The sequence below is a fragment of the Moschus berezovskii genome, chromosome 6 (genome assembly GCF_049115385.1).
Source record: "Moschus berezovskii isolate FMDL1 chromosome 6, NW_MosBer_1.0, whole genome shotgun sequence".
NCBI classification, from domain to species: Eukaryota; Metazoa; Chordata; class Mammalia; order Artiodactyla; family Moschidae; genus Moschus; species Moschus berezovskii.
The window spans coordinates 111,610,386-111,631,867 of record NC_142465.1 but is presented as its reverse complement, the minus strand read 5'-3'; the positions used below and the strand labels follow the sequence as shown (position 1 = coordinate 111,631,867).

Below are 21,482 nucleotides of genomic sequence, written 5' to 3'. Positions count from 1 at the left end.
CAAAATCTCTCTTTTGTTAGTAGTTTTCTTTCTTTTTAAAAGTAAGTCAACACGTGCTTACACAGCTGAGAGAAAGGAGTATTTGGGGCTGAAAAGCAGTACTTATGTCTGAGCTTTCTTTTTCTCAACATTCAGGTTTTAGCCTCCAGCACCCCTGGTTCACGGGTAGATGTCCCTCCAGCAGATTTAATTCTCCACACAAGCTCAGGGCTGACTATATTCAACACAGACACGTGGAAAAGAACCCTCAGTCTCTTCCTGCACCTGAACTCCAGACATCAGGTGGGGGCACTGCACTGTAACCCCTCACCATCGCGACTGACCGCATCATTTTGAGAAAACACACCCTCCTGCCAAAATGAGGCACAAATGACACACACACACACACACACACAGTGAGACAGGGTAAGCTGAATCACAAGGTGTGCGGTGTTAGCTGTTTGCATTTTCCAAAATTACTAGGACAGCACATGCTCACCCGGGACGCTTTTCCTTTTTTAATTCTCCCTACTCCTTGTCCACTGTTTCCATCCTTTCTCTATGTGTATTTGTTTCTCTTTCTTCCCTCTAAAGTCCTCTGTTTTTACCTTACAACTGCTAGTAATACAGACGAGCATTCCTCAGATGTGCTAGTCAGTCAGTCAGAATTCCTACTTAGAACTAGTCACACAGTAGGTCTTTTAACCTCAAATGCTTCTGCAAATACTAAAATGACAGCAATTGTTCTAAACAAGGTTTGCTGACTGACATACAGACAAAAATTGGCATACATATAAATAAATGTTTTTATACAAACCAGTATTTTATTTATCACAATAGGATCCACATTAAAAAAAAAACCATAGATCTGAAATATTTATTCCACTTATAGACAATGCTCGGAATGTTGCTGATCCAAGAATTCCATAGCCAGATTAGGTATGGTCTGCCAACAGACTGAGAACCAGACTTTGGTGTGTCACTGAACCACCTGGAAATCCTGTTAAAACCCCACATGCCCAGGCCCCAGGCCCTAACCACGTCTGGGCTGTAGTTCAGTATTTGTCCAATAGATGTCTTCGCTCTTCTACCCATCAAAGGAAAGATACTCCAGTAAACAATACAAAATCTAACCATAAGTCACCTAACAGTGTAATTTCACTCAAACAGAAAATACAGGATTAACTTAAATTTTATTTTTCCTTCTTTAGCTTTTATTTGGGGGAATTATTTATTTTCTATTGACGGAATCATGGTCATAAACAAAATGGAAAACTAGTCACAAACATTTCTGGATAGGAATACCATTTTAATGTTACTGTATCTCATCAAATCTAAGACACCACCGGCTATACGGCAAACTGATGTTCAGTGTGCTGGAGAGAAAAGAAGGGAATGCCTCCAAATAAATCGTGACTCAAAGATTCATTCAGAATTTTTATTTTATATTGATTGCAAGATTCCTTTTTACTTAGTTAACCATAAAAGTTTAACCATAGACAACCCTAAACTGTTTTTACAACTTTCCTTATATCGATAACTTTTTGTTTCAGTGCATCACAATATTACTGAAGGGGCACTGAACATCGATGAAAGTTAACAAGAAAAACAGCAACAGTGCTCAGAACATGGGCTACAGTGGGGACAGAATGAGCAGCTGTGGCCGTGTGAATGCACAGGTCCAGCAGGACTGCGGCCTTGCTGATAGGGACTCTAAGATACCACCAAGGGAAAGTGAGAGGGAAAGTTGCTCAGTCGTGTCTGACTCTGCGACCACACAGACTGTAGCCCACCAGGCTCCTCTGTCCACGGGGATTCTCCAGACAAGAGTACTGGAGTGGGTAGCCATTTCCTTTTACAGGGGATCTTCCCGACCCAGGGATCAAACCTGGGTCTCCTGCATGGCAGGCAGACCCTTAACTGTCTGAGCCACCAGGGAAGCCCCATCAAAGGTAAGACTTAATTTCACAATGTTAAAATGGGGAAAACTGAGTCTTGGAATTGATGAATTACTGCTGTTTTTCAGAGGTGGATGATAATCTAATAAGAATAAAACCTATGGATTGTCTCAGTGTTGTCAACTTATAATTCTTTCTACCTTTCTTGACACACTGGTGGTATAATGTACAACAGTCGTTTCAAGTCACCACTCATGAACCCAGATTAGAGCCATTAAGAGTCTTGACTAGACTTCCTTGATCACTTGTAACGCCCCCTCCCCTATCTATGCTCAAAACAGCCAGAGTAAATTTTAAAAGCTAAACCAGATCTTATCACTCCCTTGATGAAACACTGTGGCAGTTTTCTCCTGGACTCTGAATAAAACTGCTGCATTACCTGCAAGGATCATGGAGGCAGCGCTTTGTCTCCAGAGGGCAGGGACTGTGTTCACTGCAGCTTCCCCGTGCTCTGCACCCGGAGGAGCACTCAATGAACACCTGACGAGTGGAATGAACGAACCTGGCCCCTGCGACCTCTTCAACCTCTCATCTCATGCCCGCCTCCCCCGAGACAATATGGTTTTCGCCTTCTCGTCTCCTCAAACTCCTTCCGCTCAGGCCTTTGAAATCATTAACCTTCTCTCCAGGGTTAGGGTATGATTTTACACAAATGCTCAGAAAGACCGTTTCATCTTTCTTCAGTGTTCCCTTAAAAGGCACCTCCTCAAAAATACTTGTGTACCCTGTTAATCCCTTCTCTCGACATAATCAGACTCAACTAGTTTATGTCCTCTCATAATTATCAGTTCACTGTCTCTCACCAGATTTTTAAGTTCTGGGATGGCACAGACCGTGCTTTCTGACATGAAAAATGTAAGAAGTATACACCCAGTGCCTATTCCAGGATTGAATACAAACTAGAGGGTCCATGGATACCTGCTGAGAAAATTAGAACAGAAAGGTGATGTCAAGTGCCTCTAGCACCTTGCTATTATGGAAACAATCTTTATGTAACAGTTGAGCCACAAACTGCAAAACTCCACCCCAAACAATCATTTTAACTTTTGTTAATTGTATTTTCTAACATACACACATTTAATTATTCAAGCTTCTTGCTATGGCAATAAAGATTCTTTCCTATTTCAAGATTAAAAGGTTTTTACTTACATTTTCTTCTAGTTGTTTTCATTTTTTAAAAAGTAACTTTATTTCATCTAGAATTTAATTTGATGTAACCATGTAAACTGTTTTCCAATGGCCATTATTCCAAAACATACATCATAAACTTAAAACTATATTATCTTTTAAATAGAAGAAAAATTCTGCCTCATCAATTTAGCTATCTATTACTGTGCCAGTACCACACATTTTAATAATCATGAGTATAAAATACATTGGCTTAAACAAGTATTCCTATACTGAAGAAACTATATGTTTCTTCATCGTTCACAATGTGAAAGTTAGCTATTTTCTGACCTCATAGAGAGAACTGTCAATTTTTTTTAATTCAACGTGAGATGAATTCTTCAGTTATGCTTTCTTAAAATGAAGTAGTCACAGTGGTCAGCTAAAGCCCGAGTTTCCTCTTTAGAAAATAAGTGGCAGTTTGCCTCTATGTCATTTCTCCAGCTGTGCCTCCATGGCAGCAGATGATTTTTATCACATACCTTTTATAGCAAGGCAACAGTTTCCATAGAAACCACAGGGCAAACATCCATTACTGCTGCCCAGGACTTTACAGGCATACTTAAAACTGAGGTCACTGCTCACTCTCAATGATTAATACATTTAAAAATTGAGCAATAGTTAGGTACTCTGATTCTGATTTTGTTGTGTGTGTCTCTATGAAAAAATCAAGAGATGAGTAACCAATCAAGAATATTCTGTGCCCCTCTAGCAACAAAATAAGTCTACAAGAGGGGAAAGGAAAAACCCAGAAAGTCATTAAGCTGGTATACATGCCAGCCAACAGCTCACACAAGACAGCAAATCTGAACAGAAATCGGTGTAGAATTTAGGTACCAAAGGAGGAGTTCCCTTCCACTAGCTCCAGAGAGCATATAAATTCATCTAGGCCAAGATGCTAACTAATCAGGGAAAAAAGACAGAGTGTCCTATCAGCTGATAAAGTGGCCACTGACCTCTCTCAGCAGAGCGTTCTCTTTCTCCTTCTGCTCCAGGAGGCTTTCAAGGTGGTGCACGTGCATCTCTGCCTCCGCCAGCCTCCGTGTCCTTTCGTGGTCCTCCTCGGTGGCCTTGGCAGAGAGCCCCTTGCTCTGCAGCATCTCCAGCAGCTTCTTGATGGACTCGTCGCGTGCGTTCAGGGTCTGCTTCTGAGTCTCGATCCGCAGCTCCATCTCCTCCAGCGTCTTGCGCAGCAGGAACAGCTCCTTGGCCTGCCGCTCGTGCTCCGCGTGCAGCCTCTGGAAGTTCTCCTCTGTCAGCTCCGCCACACATGGCTCGCCGGTCCTACTGCTGCTGTCTTGCTGGAACAGCTGGTTAAGGTCCCTCTGGATCCGCAGCTCGTCCTGGAGGGCCTGGATGGTCATCTGCATGTGCTGGGTCCAGAGACAGAAAACAAGACCCAGGTCAGCTCTCCTCCTCCAGGAGCACAAACAGAGCAGGATCAGGGGAGGCAGCAACCACACCTCTCAGAACCCCGCACTGAACAAATCAGGAATCACGTTATTCTGTTCCACACTGTCTTTCCTATCTGTAGTGTTTGTCACTCAGTTACGCCCGACTCTTTATGACCCCATGAATTGCAGCCCACCAGGCTCCTCTGTCATGGGACTTTCCAGTCAAGAATACTGGAGTGGGTTGCCATGACCTCTTCTAGGGGATCTTCCTGACCCGGGGATTGAACCCAGGTCTCCCACGCTGCAGGCAGATTCTTTACCATCTGAGCCACCAGGGAAGCCCTTACAATCTGTAAAATGTCAGTAATTTAACGTGTGTTTATTGTCAACAGGAAACAAGGTGACTCCAGCAACTCTTCACTGTGCTTAAGCTACGACTTAAGATCGTAGCTTACGATAAAGATACTCTTCAAAATTAATAGAGGGTATCACCTAGAAGTGAAGCAAAGAAAAGGGGAAAAACAGGGGAAGTCTATAGGAATGCAAACACACCATAAAAAAATTTCACCAGAAACTACAAGGGATACCAAAATACAAAATGACTTTTAAGTGCTTTACAATTAAATTTCCACAGTAAATATTAAACGTAAGAGTGCATGATAATATGGCTGAATCGCTTCACGGTTCACCTGAAACTATCACATTATCCCAATAGAAAATTTAAAAATTTTTAAACAGTACATGTCAAAATGTGCTTAGCACTCTTTAAATGTTCATTCATTTCATCCTCACTATAACACATGTACTACTATTTGAATTTTATTGATGATGACACCAAGCATCAGTTCAGTTCAGTCGCTCAGTCGTGTCCGACTCTCCGCGACCCCATGAATCACAGCACGCCAGGCCTCCCTGTCCATCACCAACTCCCGGAGTTCACTCAAACTCATGTCCACAGAGTCGGTGATGCCATCCAGCCATCTCACTCTCGGTCGTCCCCTTCTCCTCCCGCCCCCAACCTTTCCCAGCATCAGAGTTTTTTCCAGTGAGTCAACTCGTCGCATGAGGTGGCCAAGGTATTGCAGCTTCAGCTTTAGCATCAGTCCTTCCAATGAACACCCAGGATTGATCTCCTTTAGAATGGACTGGTTGGATCTCTGTGCGGTACAAGGGACTCTCAAGGGTCTTCTCCAACACCACAGTTCAAAAGCATCAATTCTTCGGCGCTCAGCTTTCTTCACAGTCCAACTCTCACATCAAGCATACAGAGACTTAAATAACTCACCCCAAGATCACACAGTAACAGAGCTGGCATCGAATTAAAGCAATCCTCCCAGCCCACGGATGCTAGTATCCAAAGGTACTAAGATAACTTGAAACTTTAACCACAAAAAACAAAACACAAAATACTGAGACTGTGGGAGCTATTTATACAGAAGATAACAACACAGGTGAGTAATTATATGAAGATGTCTGTGCAGATGAACTCCTAAAATGTTGCTGAGGATGTATCTTTAGCTGCTATATCCCTAAAGACAGTACATGAACCTCTAATCTGAATTGATAAGTTCTCGAACATTATGCTGCTGCTGTTGTTTAATCGCTAAGTCATGTCCAACTCTTTGCGACCCAATGAAATGTAAGCCACCGGGTTCCTCTGTGCTTGGGATTTCCCAGGCAAGAATACTGGAGTGGGTTGCCATTTCCTCCTTCAGGGGATCTTACTGACCCAGGGATCAAACGTACATCTTCTGCATCTCCTGAATTGGCAGGTGGATTCTTTACCACTGGGCCACCTGGAAAGCCCCTAGAACACTATACAAAGAATCCAAAAGGAAGTAACATCAAGAACCCTATTTTTAGAAATGAAGAAGCAACAACAGAAAATCACTCTTTGTAGGCAGGTATTCAAGCCTGGCAGTGTGCCACACTGGAAGGAAACTAGCCCACAATCAGAAGACACTAGCTTCAGTTCCAGCTCTCATACCAAACAGCTACCTAATTTGGGATATATGGTCTTTTATAGTTTCAGATTTCTTGTAATTAAAATGAGGATAGAAATACCTGCACTATGTTTTCACAGAGCTAATAACATCATGGAAATCAACGTACGTTAAAACATACATTGTTCAATATTTTTGGCAAACTGTAAAACAGTAGTAAATATCTCAAGGAAATGATCTGGCAAGTGTACAAAGATGCTCATTGTTGTTTAAACCACTGACAAAATTAGAAACAACCTAAAAGGATATTAATAAGTGATGAGTTGAGTAAATGAGAAATGACCACCCAGTTTAACAGCAAGCATCAATATTTTAAAACGCAGGTTTATATTTACTGATAAAAACTATAATCGGGCCTGGAATGACTGAGGGACAACCTGTAAGAAACTTTATTCTCCTCTGCATAAAAATGTTTTTAACTGAGGTAGAATTGGCACTGAAAAATTTGTAATGATAGCTTTGTGCATATGTGCTAATTCGCTTTAGCCACGTCCGACTCTTTGAGACACTACGGACTGTAGCCCGCCAGGTTCATCGAATACTGGTGTGGGGTGCCATTTCCTCCTCCAGGAGATCTTCCCAACCTAGGGATCAAACCCTAGTCTCTGATGTCTCCTGCAATGGCAGGCAGGTTCTTTACCACTAGCACCACCTGGATATTGAGACATAATTCACATATACATAAAATTCCCTTGTTTAAAGTGTGCGTGTAAGTCAGCAGTTTTCAGGGTATTAAAAGTTCTACATCAATCACTACTATCTAATTCGAGAACACTGCCATCACCCCTTGAGAGATACACATTTGCAGTCACTTCCCATCTTTCTTGCCTCCTAACCCTCCTCTTCAATTTGAAGGGTTCAAGAGAATAGATGGATGTACTACATAGATGGATGTACTATCCACTCAAAAGTTAAATTAAAAAAAAAACACGCCTACTAATACTTTTCAGCCTCAGATAGGAATGAAATTCTGACACATGCTCCAGCATGGGTGAACCCTGAGGACATTATGCCAAATGAAATAAGCCAGTCACAGAAGACAAACACTATATGATTGCACTTACATGAGGGATCTGGGGCAGTCAGATTTAAAGAAACAGAAAGTACAGGAGTGGCTGCCAAGGGCTGGGAAGGAGGAGGGAGGTGGTTGACAGGGAGTGACTGCTTGATGGGCACAGAGATTTAGTTTTACAGGATAACAAGAGCTCCAGACGTAGATGGTGGTGACAGCAGCACATCAGTGTGGATGCACCTATTAACTGCACACCCGAAAACTGGTTAAGATGGTACATTCAAGATGGTTAATGTAAGACGTGTGTGTGTGTGCACATGTGCACACACGAGTGCACTCAGTCATGTCCGACTCTGCGACCCCATGGACTGTAGCCCACCAGGCTTCTCTGTCCATGGGGATTCTCCAGGCAAGCGTACTGGAGTGGGTAGCCATTTCCTTCTCCAGGGGATCTTCCTGACCCAGGGATCGAACTTGAGTCTCCTGCGTCTCCCACATTGGCAGGCAGATTCTTTACAACTGAGCCACCAGGAAAGCCTGAGGTACTTTATGGCAGTTTAAAACCTGGGGAAAAAATATGCTTGTCACAGAATTCCAATGTGTTGTTATTAATAATTTACTTGTTACTACTGATAATTAGGTTGCTCCTCACGCTTCACTATTGTAACAGGCACCTTCATATGTACATCTCTGCATATAAATCCAGACTTTTACTGGAGATGAACTCTGAAAAGTGGAAATGCTGGATCAGAGAGTATACAGTTATAATTTTAACAGACAACAAATTATCTCTAAGAATGTTTGTATCAGCTTCCGCCAAACAGTATCTGAGCACTTTCCTGTAGCTTTGACAGTGGGGTATCTTCTTTCTTCTCTTTCTTTTTCGGGCTTTTCTTTGCTTCCAAGTGAGACTGAACATCTATTCATGTATCTACAGGCGCCTCTGTGACTCCCCTGTTCTTGTTCTTTCCCATTTTGTTTGGGGACATTTAACCTTTCTCCTAACCCACTTCAAGGGCCTTTTATATTTGGAAAATAACCTTCCACCTGCTGTGCATGTTACAAATATATTTCCAAATATGTTTTTTTTTTTCTTTTAACATAGTTTATGGCACTGAAGTGGAACAACTGACTGTTTCCAAATAGGAAAAGGAGTGCGTCAAGGCTGTATATTGTCACTTTGCTTATTTAACTTATATGCTATATTGTCACCTTGCTTATTTAACTTATATGCAGAGTACATCATGAGGAACGCTGGGCTGGAAGAAGCACAAGCTGGAATCAAGATTGCTGGGAGAAATATCAATAACCTCAGATATGCAGATGACACTACCCTTATGGCAGAAAGTGAAGAGGAACTCAAAAGCCTCTTGATGAAAGTGAAAGAGGAGAGTGAAAAGGTTGGCTTGAAGCTCAACATTCAGAAAACAAAGATCATGGCATCTGGTCCCATCACTTCTTGGGAAATAGATGGGGAAACAGTGGAAACAGTGTCAGACTTTATTTTTGGGGGCTCCAAAATCACTGCGGATGCTGATTGCAGCCATGAAATTAAAAGACGCTTGCTCCTTGGAAGGAAAGTTGTGACCAACCTTTATAGTATATTAAAAAGCAGAGACATTACTTTGCCAACAAAGGTCCGTCTAGTCAAGGCAATGGTTTTTCCCGTGGTCATGTATGGATGTGAGAATTGGACTGTGAAGAAGGCTGATCACCGAAGAAGCCATGCTTTTGAACTGTGGTGTTGGAGAAGACTCTTGAGAGTCCCTTATACTGCAAGGAGATCCAACCAGTCCATTCTAAAGGAGATCAATCCTGGATGTTCATTGGAGGGACTGATGCTAAAGCTCAAACTGCAATACTTTGGCCACCTCATGCGACGAGTTGACTCACTGGAAAAGACTCTGATGCTGGGAAAGGTTGGGGGCGGGAGGAGAAGGGGACGACTGAGAACGAGATGGCTGGATGGCATCACCGACTCTGTGGACATGAGTTTGAGTGAACTCAGGGAGTTGGTGATGGATAGGGAGGCCTGGCGTGCTGTGATTTATGGGGTCGCGGAGAGTCGGACACGACTGAGCGACTGAACTGAACTGAGTTTATGGCAACTTTAAATAGATCATTTTTTTAATGCAAAGATAAGAGCCTTTTCTTTTATAATTTCTGGTTTGAGTATTATGCTTAGCAAGTAGTAAAGATTCAATTATAGTAGTCTTCAAACTCTTGAAAAGCACTGCTTTTTCCTATGAAAAATGAATTTACAATAAAATTATCAGGTATCTGAATTCAGGAACATCATTTTTAAATACATTTAACTGCCCACATCACACTGTTAAAGATTCTTCAACAGTGGAAGAATTTGCTGGAATTCAAAATCAATTCCTAATTTCATTCTTTATCTTTGGAAGTAAAAAAAAAAAAAAAATCTAAATAAATTCTAACCAAATTTATCCCAAAGGGATGTATCAGAAGTTAAATTTAACAACGAAATTGATTCCTAGGTACAACTGTCTGTCTGTCCTGAACATCCATCACCGAGTTCATTTAATGCAGGAGAAACAGACACTGGCCACAGCTCATGAAGTCACACACACACTAGTGATTAAACTAGCATGGCAATCACTATTCTGGTGAAGAAAGAAAATACAACTGCCAGCGCGCCCTGCTTCTTCAGCTCTGCTTCACCCACCCTACTGGGATACAGAATGAAAACGATGCTCTGAACTGGTGACCTAGAAGGCTACGCGGCGATTTTCTCCACTGAAATGGGAATCAACACCCCTTCTTTTTAGGGCTACATTCAAGCTAGCTTCACTTTTTAAGAATTTCTGCCAACAACCTTGGAGGAGGAAGCAGCGGAGGCAAGAAGCCAGGCTGCTCTAGCACGTGACACAGAAGACGAAGTGAGCACAGCTACGCACAGCACAGACATTTACCACAATCAACCAAAAAGAGGGGTGCTGGACTCCGGAGGAAGATGTCACGTGTCAGGTATTAGGAGACATGCTAGTTGAGAACGCCGCTCAGGACACCCTCCAGAGTGAGCTCATGCTTCTCACTTCCAGACTTTATACTGACCCTCACCGGTCTGCTTCTGTTCACTCTCATACTCAGCTTGATCTGGAAGACGGGAAAACTGCTTAAAATTTGCTCTACGGCAAGAAAAGCTTTTTTTAAAAAAAAAAAGAAAAAATTTTTCAACCCACGGGATCTTCTCTCTCTGAAAGAAGGAATGAGAGGAAGAACAGAAAAGACTGAGAGGAATTCCAACTCCTCTCCTTTCATCCTGCCTCCCGAAATGGCATCTCTCCCTGAGAAGTCCCACAAAATGCAAGTACTTCCATCTTCCGACCAAAATTCTGATGTCAGAGATTCCTATAAAAATGATCTTGGAGATAAGGACACTGAAAATCTGAAAGCAACAATAACCAGTAGTTTCAAGAATCTCCTTTCTGTCCTCTTCCTATTTACTGAAAAACTAAATAAGCAAGTTTCTTTTTTCTATCAGGTATCTGAAAAATAAAAAAAATCATACAGGGATACCTGATTCATTACCAATGTTTAAACTATTTTTAAACTAAATATATGAACTGGGATAGATGCTTATATAATTTTTTTTCTGACAGCTTTTAAGAGCAAATTCTTTGATCTCCATACTATAAGGAAAATCGACTTTTTGAAATAACACTTGATCCAAGGTATCTAAACTGAAACAAGAAAACTTGAATTAGAGGTTCACAAAGGAACATCTGATGACATTAGTGAACTTAAATTATTTCATATTTCTAATACAGATTTAAGCAGAAGAAAATTTGAATCCCAACCTATAGACAAGTGCCACAAAAACATGAAACCTACAGGAACCCAAGAAGAGTGTTTCTCCTAAGAGGAAAAACTAACCCCGAGTGTGTTTCAGTACCAGAAGAAAAACAGATTTTAAAGAGGACTCTGGCCACCCTGGGAGTTCTCTCCATCAAGAACAAGAGCTAGTAATTAACTTGAAAGAGTCCATTTCAGACAATTCTGCCCACAGAGGCGGTGCTGTTGAAAAATAAACTTAACCAAACACTGAAGAACAGAGAAGAAAATAAAAGTGTAACTAACCCCTTCCTGATGGAAGAAAGATCTTTATCGGCTACCAAGCAGCAGGCATTACGCTCCCTGCCAGAGATACAATGGCAGATGGGCATAACAAACTCGGCCTGTGTCCACATTAAGGTAGATAAGATAGTTTTTAATCCCAGCAACAACACACACACACATGCACACAATTATAACTGCAAACAGGGATAAAAGCTATAAATTCAAGGTAGTAAGAGAGAAGAGATTTGGGGCTGGGTGAGATCTGAAGAAGGTAACTTCTGTTAACTAGTTAAAGACATAGCACGTATCCTTACTTAGGTAAAGACTCTGAAGGAGGAGGGGACAGAGGACCTAAGGAGACTGAGCACCAGGGAAGTGTGGCAAGAGGTGTAATGGCTTTTAAGGGCAACAGGAAGCCCTGAGAAAGTTCTGGGCAGAGAATGACCATCTTCACCATCGTCACTAATAGTCACCAAGTGCCAGCCACGTGCCAGGCACACAGTACTGCGTTTAATTCTTACAACAGTCACATGAGGCAAGACTGAATACCCATTTTATAGATGAGGAAACTGAGGTTTGGAGAGACTCAGCAGCCTGCCAAGGTCACATAACTAGTGAGCCAGGATTCACACATCACAAGTGCATTTTCTAAAGCTCCAACTAGCTGTGATGAGGCTGCACACTTGGGGAAAGAGAAAGACTGGATAAAATCGGGAGACCTCAGCTAACAGTGGCAGGACCGAAATATGACAGTACTGTGGGGTGGGAAACGGATGGTTTAGAGAAATACTTCAGGGAAAAAAATTATCAGGATTTCACTGGCAGGGTGGGAAAGGAGGGTGGTGGCAATCAAGGAAGATTCTGAAGTTTCTGACTTAAACACCACAGACAAGCTGGTGGAACCATAAACAAAAATGAGGGGAAATAAGCAAGGACCAGAACTGAGAGGAGATCTTGAGCTGAATGTGAGGTGCTTCCGAGATGCTGAGAAAAGGTTTAAGGAGCAACTGTGCTTGGGGGTCTAGAGCTTTGAGGAATGAGACGAGCTAAAGATACAGGTGTGCGTGGCTGTGTCGCTGTGCTGTGCGCCTGAAACTATCGCAGTTGTTACTCCAGTGTAAAATGAAAAGTTTTAAAAAAAATGATGAATTAAACTAATTATTAAAATTCTCGAAAAAAAAAAATAAAGATAAAAGTGTGGAAGCTCTGATTCATAGATCTGTCAACTGAGGCCAAAGTAGTGAAGGAGCCTCCCTAGGAAAAGAAAACAGTAAGAGGAAGATAGGCACAGGCCTGATTCAACACTGGACGCAGGCAGAGGAAGAGCGGCTGGCAAAGGAGACAAGAGGAGCAGTCAGGAAAGTGAGCAGAAATCGGGAACACAGCATCACAGGGGCTGAAGGACGCTGATGAGGACTCTTCCTCGAGGTCAGGGGAGAACACGGAGCAAGAAGGATTTGGCTATGGGTTCAATTCCTGGTTCCCACAAGACAAGTTCAGCAAAGTCCCTTAAACACTCTGAGCCCTACTCAAGTAATCTACACTATGAGCACTGCAGGTTTACTACAACCATTAGCAGTAAGAGAGAACACCTATCACAGGGCAAACTGTCAATAAGAGGCAGCTGCTGCTGCTGTTTGTACTAATAAAACCAAAAGGTCTGGTTAGCAACTCATAGAACCCAGCCCTAAGAAGCCCCAGGGGTTCTAAAGACCATCTTCAGGGAAAGCCTGGCAGGGCCACACCCAGGCACCTGGGCCCCTCCCCACCACCGCCGTCGTGTCTCAATCAGAGCAGTCGCTTTCTTTTTCATTTTACTCCTTCAAAGAAGTTTTATTTCCATACCTGAATAATATCCATTTGAAAACATGGCTCTGTGGCTTAAAGTGTTTTTCACAAAGCACTGCCTGGATCATCTCAATAGTCAAGTCAGCTGGATTATTAGCTTATAATGCTCACCACAGTAAAATATGCGAGAAATAACAACAAAACAACTTGTCTGGTAGCATAATCCCTAACATGAACCTCATAATTTATGATAATTACTTAATGAGAATAAAGGTTATAAATCAACTAGCTCTGTGTATCTACTGAAAACTGTACTGGGGTCAGTGCCATTTCTATCACCGAAGCACCACAGTCTTAAACACGCAATTTGTTTGTTTGCTTAAGAGTGCCATGAAGAGTGAGGAAAAGAGTTAAAAGAGTTAAGCACCATTAAAATCACCTCCTTTCACAACTGCCATGAAGAGTGAGGAAAAGAGTTAAAAGAGTTAAGCACCATTAAAATCACATAGGGCTTTCTCTTTCATGAAAAGTAATGTTGGCTAGTGTGCGCAAATGACTTGTTTTCTTTTTGATAAGCCCTGAGTGAAGGAAACCACTTAAGAGAGCATCAGAACATCTGCCTGGACTTTTATCACTGAAATCGGTACCTCAGAAAGCTTTCTCTCAAAGTCCTTTTCTTGTGCTACTGATGGTTTATAACTAATCAGTTTCTCTGCCATTGCTGTATCTGGTCCTCTTGGCTAACTACCCTACACTCCTCAGTTTAGTCTGTTGAGCAATGGTTGCTCTGGTGCAGCTGAAAATTCTCAGGGAAGCTCCATGACACAGATGTCCTAATACTTTGTCTTAAAGTGGGACAAACATTTTACAGAGCCTTGCTGATCTTTGTCCCAGACACTGGTCATCTTTTTTCATCTAGGACATGATCAAAAGTGTACTGTATTTTTTAAAATGTAGTGTATAACATCATTTTTTAACAACTTTAGAATTTATATAATTTTCACAGCAAAACTCAGTTCTCTTAAATAACAGAATTTGCTAGTGGTTGGAATTTTCAGTGGCAGATTAATAGCAAATATTAAGACAGGCTGTGCTTTTTTTAAAGGCCTTAGTTATATCTTTCGTTTTATGTATTTTAAAACCACGCTTTTGAAATGTTCTTGATATTCTTATGACATAGTGCATAAAGGAAATTCTGAGCAATTAAATAGGAGCTGACGATGATCAACAGCTGTCTTCATTTTAACAGCTCACCTAATGATGAACAAGAGAAGTGCATCTAGAAGATTTGGTATAAAATGAAATGGCCTCTGAAAGGCTGGGTGATTTACTTGTGCTTATACTGGTGCAGGCTGCCCTATTTTAGACAGGGAAGGTCTCTTTGAAGAAGAACCATTTAAGCTGACACCTGAGCCAGCCAGCATATAAGAAGAGTGTGGTAAGAATGTCTGACAGAACATTAGAGTTGAGAATGGCTATATATATATATATATATGTATATGCATGTGTGTATATATGTATGTGTGTATACATGCATATATGTATATATGTGTATGTGTGTGCGTGTGTATACATGTATGTATATGTGTGTACATGTCTCTGTGTGTATAAAGGAAAATTTGTTCAATGCCCAATCAGTCATGAATACAAATTATAAACCTGTTACAATCCATCAATGTGGTCCTGAAAAAAGAATATCAACAAAGAGATCAATGGAACATATCTCACAATAAGCCCTTAAGAAAAAGGAAATGTCACACAAAAAGGGAAAGAGAATTATCACAGTATTTAGAAAGTTTTTCAATTATCAGGAAAACATCAAAATAAATATGTTCTCCCCATATGCAATCAAAAGTAAGTTCCAGGAAGATTAAAGAACTAGGTATAAAATGCAAATTAATCAGCAAATAAAAAGAAGAAAATAAAAACATTTAATGATATTCAGATAGAGAAGGGATTTCTAAACAAAAAAATAAATGTAAGAAATTACCAAAAAATTACAAATACAAATGTAAGAAAAATATGTTACACTTTACTGCTTAGAAACCTAGAACTATATACATCAAAAATAAAAAACTAAGGAGCAAATGACAAAAACTAAAAATTATTCACAATTGTGAAAGAACTTTATCTTCACTGTTGAAAAAGCCCATATAAGTTAATGAAATACTAAGCCTTCCTGTCCCCAAGAGAGATTAAACAAATAAGAATGTACCAATCACAGCAAACTGTCAATAAACACATGAAAATGTGAACAAAGAATTGCAAAGGAAAACAGTATGTTTAACCTAGCCCTAAAGAGGTAAGTTTTTTTCAGGCAAAAGGTTTTTGAACATTATATGAGCATGCATTCTTTTACACCTGCTGGAGATCATCTAAAGTGGTCCAATCCTTCTGGAAACTGTGTTAGTATTCATCTCTTGCATTTTATGAGCACAACAGTGTCTTCCTTAGGAAGCAGAACCTATCTGCCAGCAATGTTGTTTTTCTCTCCAAATACAAAGCAGATAATATAGTAATTTGTAGGGTCATTTTTATAACATTTTCTCACTACAAGGTAATAAATACATGTGTTAAACATTTTAAGAATACATAAATTTATATAGGAAAAACTCTCCTATAATTACATCAATCCTCTTTGATTAATGGATTCCATTTTTTTTAAACCTATCACAGGAAAATAATCAGAAATGTGAAAATGTGTTAATAAAGATGACCATCACAGTAATACCTATAACAAAAAAACTGAAAAGGCCTAAACATCTTACAGTAGAATGGCTAAAAATATGACGATTTTATGTAGTCATTTAAAATAATGCTCCTGAAGAATATGTACTAACATAAGAGAAATGCTTATTTACCTCACATTAAATTTTAAAGATAGTACAAACAGAGAGAGAGAGAGTGTGTGTGTACACACACAGACAAGTACACACGTAAATACAATCCCAACAAGGTATGACTATATAACAAATGGGATTACAGGGGAGTTTTTTTTCCCCTACATACATTTACGTTATTCTTAAAATGTGTTATTGTATGTTTGCATTTATTACTTTGTAATGAGAAAAGAATGTTCTAAAAATGACTTTGTACAAATCACTGTACTATCTATCCTGTGTTCAGAGAAAGAAGCAACACTGCTAACATACAGTATCTGCTTGCTAAAGATGGCATAATTGTGTTTCATAAAAGAGACTGAATTAAAGAACACACAGAGCAATATTCTTAACAGCACTTCTCTGATAATATGCCCTTCCACATTCTCTAAAGTCAGTTTCCAGTCAAGAAACTTTGCTTACAACCACAAAAACACGAAATTCCCTGACCTTTCAAATACACACTAACGAAGGACATTTAGAAGCTATTTTTCCTTGAGATTTGGCCTCTATGTACAATCTGCCCACTAGGAAAGTCCCTTCCCCATTCAGGGTCATCAAGGTCCTAATCAAGTTCAAAGTTCACATAAGTGTAAATCTTAGACAGCAAACAACATGAAATCAATATATAAAAGCTTCATTAGGCAAAATCAATGTGATCTGCAGATTCAAGAGAAGTTCTCACTTGAGCAATGCTCAGAGTTTACAGACACAGACAGGAACAAAGAAACTATAAAATCATCTTCTGCTCCTAACAAAAGCACTGTGGAGAGTTTATGCCTATCACTCAGAAAGTCTGAAGTCACTGTGTGACATTTGGGAAAAGACTATAATACGATCTTTGAAATCAAAATGTCAAGCTGACACAACCAGCTAGAGAAACTCCTGCAAAAAGCAGTAGTTGCACTGGAACACAGAGAGCGGCAGGCTCCATAGAACACACACAGTCTGTTTTGCCATAAAGTGTGTTTTCATGTTATGAATCAGCTCATGCACAATCATGGTAAACAGACAACTGTCATTACATCAAAGCTCGTCTGGTTCATAAGCAGTGTTTCCAGAGCAAAGTGACAACAGGGGGCAGACGCAGAGTCACACCCCGCAGCAGGACCCGCACAGACAGGAATCCGTTCAGCTTTCTCTTGGGACACCCAGCAGGGCTCTCTTTGGACAGGAGCGCACCCCAAGCACCCTCAACTCTCCATTCCAGCCAGGCTGCACTTGGTCATGTGCTCAGAGATCCATCTCCACCTCCACTCGCTTATTTTTAAGAGTTTTCAGTACTCACCGGAGCAGCCTCCAGCCACAAGGACCTGCAATCCTGGGGCCACTGAAGATCTCTCCTGAGGTACCATTTATTATTATCTCTGCTAACTGCTGTGGCTGCAAAGTTGCAGATTTCTGAGGAGTCTCCCCCAAACCTTAATTATTTTCCTATAGAAAAATTTCAGAGACACTGGTGACTTTTCAACCTGCCTTACTAATCATGAGCTGTAAAATCAATCTGGTAGTTGACAACCTACATATTTTTCAGTAAAACAATAAAATTTAAAAATACCTAAGGACTGATGCTAAAGCTGAAACTCCAATACTTTGGCCACCTCATGTGAAGAGGTGACTCATTGAAAAAGACTCTGATGCTGGGAGGGATCGGGGGCTGGAGGAGAAGGGGACAACAGAGAATGAGATGGCTGGATGTCATCACCGACTCAATGGACATGAGTCTGAGTGAACTCCGGGAGTTGGTGATGGACAGGGAGGCCTGGAGTGCTGTGATTCATGGGGTCGCAAAGAGTTGGACACGACTGAGCGACTGAATTGAACTGACCATCTCCCACAGAGAGAGCCAATATTTTATCATGAAGCTTATCTTTCAATAATTGAAGCATATTTTATTACATGATATAAATATATATATTTCTATAATGGATTATGGTTTTAAAAGTGCTTGTATGTATGTATGTTAGTCACTAAGTACTATCTGACTCTTTGTGACTCCATGGGCTGCAGCCCTCCAAGCTGTTCAGTCCATGGGATTCTCCAGGCAAGAGTACTAGAATGGGTTGCCATTCTGTTCTCCAGGGGATCTTCCTGACCCAGGAATCAAATTCAAGTCTCCTGCATGGCAGACAGATTCTTTACTGTCTGAGCCACCAGGGAAGTCTTAAATGTGCTTCAGTTCAGTTCAGTCGCTCAGTCGTGTCCGACTCTTTGCGACCGCATGAATCACAGCACACCAGGCCTCCCTGTCGATCACTGACTCCCGGAGTTCACTCAAACTCACCTCCATCGAGTCGGTGATGCCATCCAGCCACCTCATTCTCTGTCGCCCCCTTCTCCTCCTGCCCCCAATCCCTCCCAGCATCAGAGTCTTTTCCAGTGAGTCAACTCGTCGCATGAGGTGGCCGAAGTATTGGAGTTTCAGCTTTAGCATCAGTCCTTCCAATGAACACCCAGGACTGATCTCCTTTAGAATGGACTGGTTGGATCTCCTTGCAGTATAAGGGATTCTCAACAGTCTTCTCCAACACCACAGTTCAAAAGCATCAGTTCTTCGGCGATCAGCTTTCTTCACAGGCCAACTCTCACATCCATACATGACCACTGGAAAAACCATAGCCTTGACCAGACGGACCTTGGTTGGCAAAGTAATGTCTCTGCTTTTTAATACGCTATCTAGGTTGGTCATAACTTTCCTTCCAAGGAGTGTCTTTTAATTTCATGGCTGCAATCAGCATTCGCAGTAATTTTGGAGCCCAAAAAAATAAAGTCTGACACTGTTTCCCCGTCTATTTCCCATGAAGTGATGGCATCGGATGCCATGATCTTAGTTTTCTGAATGTTGAGCTTTAAGCCAACTTTTTCACTCTCCTCTTTCACTTTCATCAAGAGGCTTTTGAGTTCCTCTTCACTTTCTGCCATAAGGGTGGTGTCATCTGCATATCTGAGGTTATTGATATTTCTCCTGGTAATCTTGATTCTAGCTTGTGCTTCCAGCCCAGCGTTCCTCATGATGTACTCTGCATATAAGTTTAATAAGCAAGGTGACAATATACAGCCTTGACGTACTCCTTTTCCTATTTGGAACCAGTCTGTTGTTCCATGTACAGTTCTAACTGTTGCTTCTTTACCTGCATACAGGTTTCTCAAGAGGCAGGTCAGGTGGTCTGGTATTCCCATCTCTTTCAGAATGTTCCACAGTTTATTGTGATTCACACAGTCAAAGGCTTTGGCATAGTCTATGAAGCAGAAATAGATGTTTTTCTGGAACTCTCTTGCTTTTTCCATGATCCAGTGGATGTTGGCAATTTGATCTCTGGTTCCTCTGCCTTTTCTAAAACCAGCTTGAACATCTGGAAGTTCACGGTTCACGTATTGCTGAAGCCTGGCTTGGAGAATTTTGAGTTGTTAAAGTAATTCAAAATACTAGCTGTAACTAAACAGCTTAAAAAGAAAGATTAACTTTAACTACTGCAAGTTACTCAAAGTTTTCATAAAACGACCACCAGTTTTTAAAATCAAAGCGCTACTGAATGAGGCAAGCATTCATTCAGATAATGCTCTCAATGGACCAGTCATGTCTAAAACATCGACAACTGACAAACCAGCGAATAGTATATTTAAGCAGGAGTTAGAACTGGGTGCCAAAAAAGAAAAAAAGGGAAGAAACTATCAAAATGGAAATTCCTTTCAGAGACAAAAAAATTACTATTTCTTTTAAACAAATCAGCCATTTAAAGTATTTAATACAACATATATGTAGTTTTGCTAAAATTTTAATTTTCATAATTTTTTTATATTAAAAAAATCTTTTCAACTACAATACTGAAAACTGGAAGATTAAAAAAGAATTTAAACAGTGTATATTCATGATCAGATGCTTCAACTTGGCCATTTCCAAAGTATCAAATTAACACAACAGGTGTAAATTTATGACTTAAGATGCTCTAAACATACCAGAGCCAGGTAAGGAACAACACTGCTCCCTACTGGCCAGTCTCTGGTTAGATTTCAAGTTCACTCTTCAATTTGATTGATAAACTAGGGTTAAAGTGATTCAAGTCAGTATCTTAAAGAATTTTTTAAGCCCATGATACAGTTCTTTGTTTCTCTTTTCCTAATACCTATCTTGCAATGCTGCCATAAAGATTAGAATAAATAATGTGAAGACTCTAGCCTTTAGTACATACTCAACAAATGACAGTTATCATCTTCGTAAGAACATGTCTTATTAATGGCTGTTTGTAAACTTTTAAAAAAATAATCTATTCACATGAAATTCACATCACATAAAATTAACCATTTTAAAGTGAATAATTCAGGCATTTAGTATACCTGCAATGTTGTGCAACCACTCCCTTTATCTAGTTCCAAAATATTTCCAACACATCAACGTTAAAATTCCTTCCTTACCCACTAAGTACTATCTCCCCACCACACCCTTCCCCAGCCCCTGGTAAGCACCAACTGGTGCTCTATCTCTCTAGATTAACCTATTGTGGACATTTCATATACATGGGATCATATAATAGGTGACCTTTTATATCCGGCGTCTTTCACTTAACAGAATATTTTGGAGTTACACCCACATCACTGATGGCTTCCCTGGTGGCTCAGTCGGTAAAGAATCTGCCTGCAATGTGGGAGACCTGGGTTGGATCCCTGGGTTGGGAAGATCCCCTGGAGGAGGGCATGGCAACCCACTCCAGTATTCTTGCCTAGAGAATCCCCATGGACAGAGGAGCCTGGCGGGCTGCAGTCCATAGTGTCGCAAAGAGTCAGACATGACTGAGCGACTAAGCACAGCACACCCACAGCCATATCACAGTGTGTATCAGAACTTAATTTCTTTTTAAGAATAATATTCTGTTGTATATACCCATTTTATTTATCCATTCATCCACAATAAATATGTGAATTATGCTTACTAGTTTCTGTGAATTATCCTGCTATAAACATGCATATACATGCACTTGTTTGTCAATTCTCAGTTGTTCTGAGTATATATTAATACTTAGGAGTGAAACTGCAAAGCTACATTGTAACTCTTTATTTAACTTTTGGAGGAACTGTCACATTGTTTTCTACAGTGGCTGAAACATTTTATTTACATTCCCACCAGGAGAGTACCAGGGTTCCAATTTCTAAACATCCTTACCAACACTAGTGCTTTTCCTTTTTAAAAAGATCATTATTATAGCCATGCCAGTGGGTGTGAA

The 21,482-nt window shown here is 40.6% G+C and overlaps 1 protein-coding gene across 10 annotated transcripts in view; it reads right to left on the bottom strand.

Moving 5' to 3' along the window:
* Positions 1-21,482, bottom strand: part of ERC1 (ELKS/RAB6-interacting/CAST family member 1) — a 277,757-nt gene that overhangs the window by 207,246 nt on the left and 49,029 nt on the right. For all 10 annotated transcript variants that reach the window (XR_016037703.1, XM_055396335.2, XM_055396333.2 and 7 more), the window contains one exon: positions 4,061-4,477. Coding sequence is in view for 9 of the 10 variants with exons in the window: in XM_055396335.2 (XP_055252310.1) it covers positions 4,061-4,477 (417 nt within the window). In the remaining variant the exon portion in view is untranslated. The remainder of the gene's footprint in view (positions 1-4,060; positions 4,478-21,482) is intronic.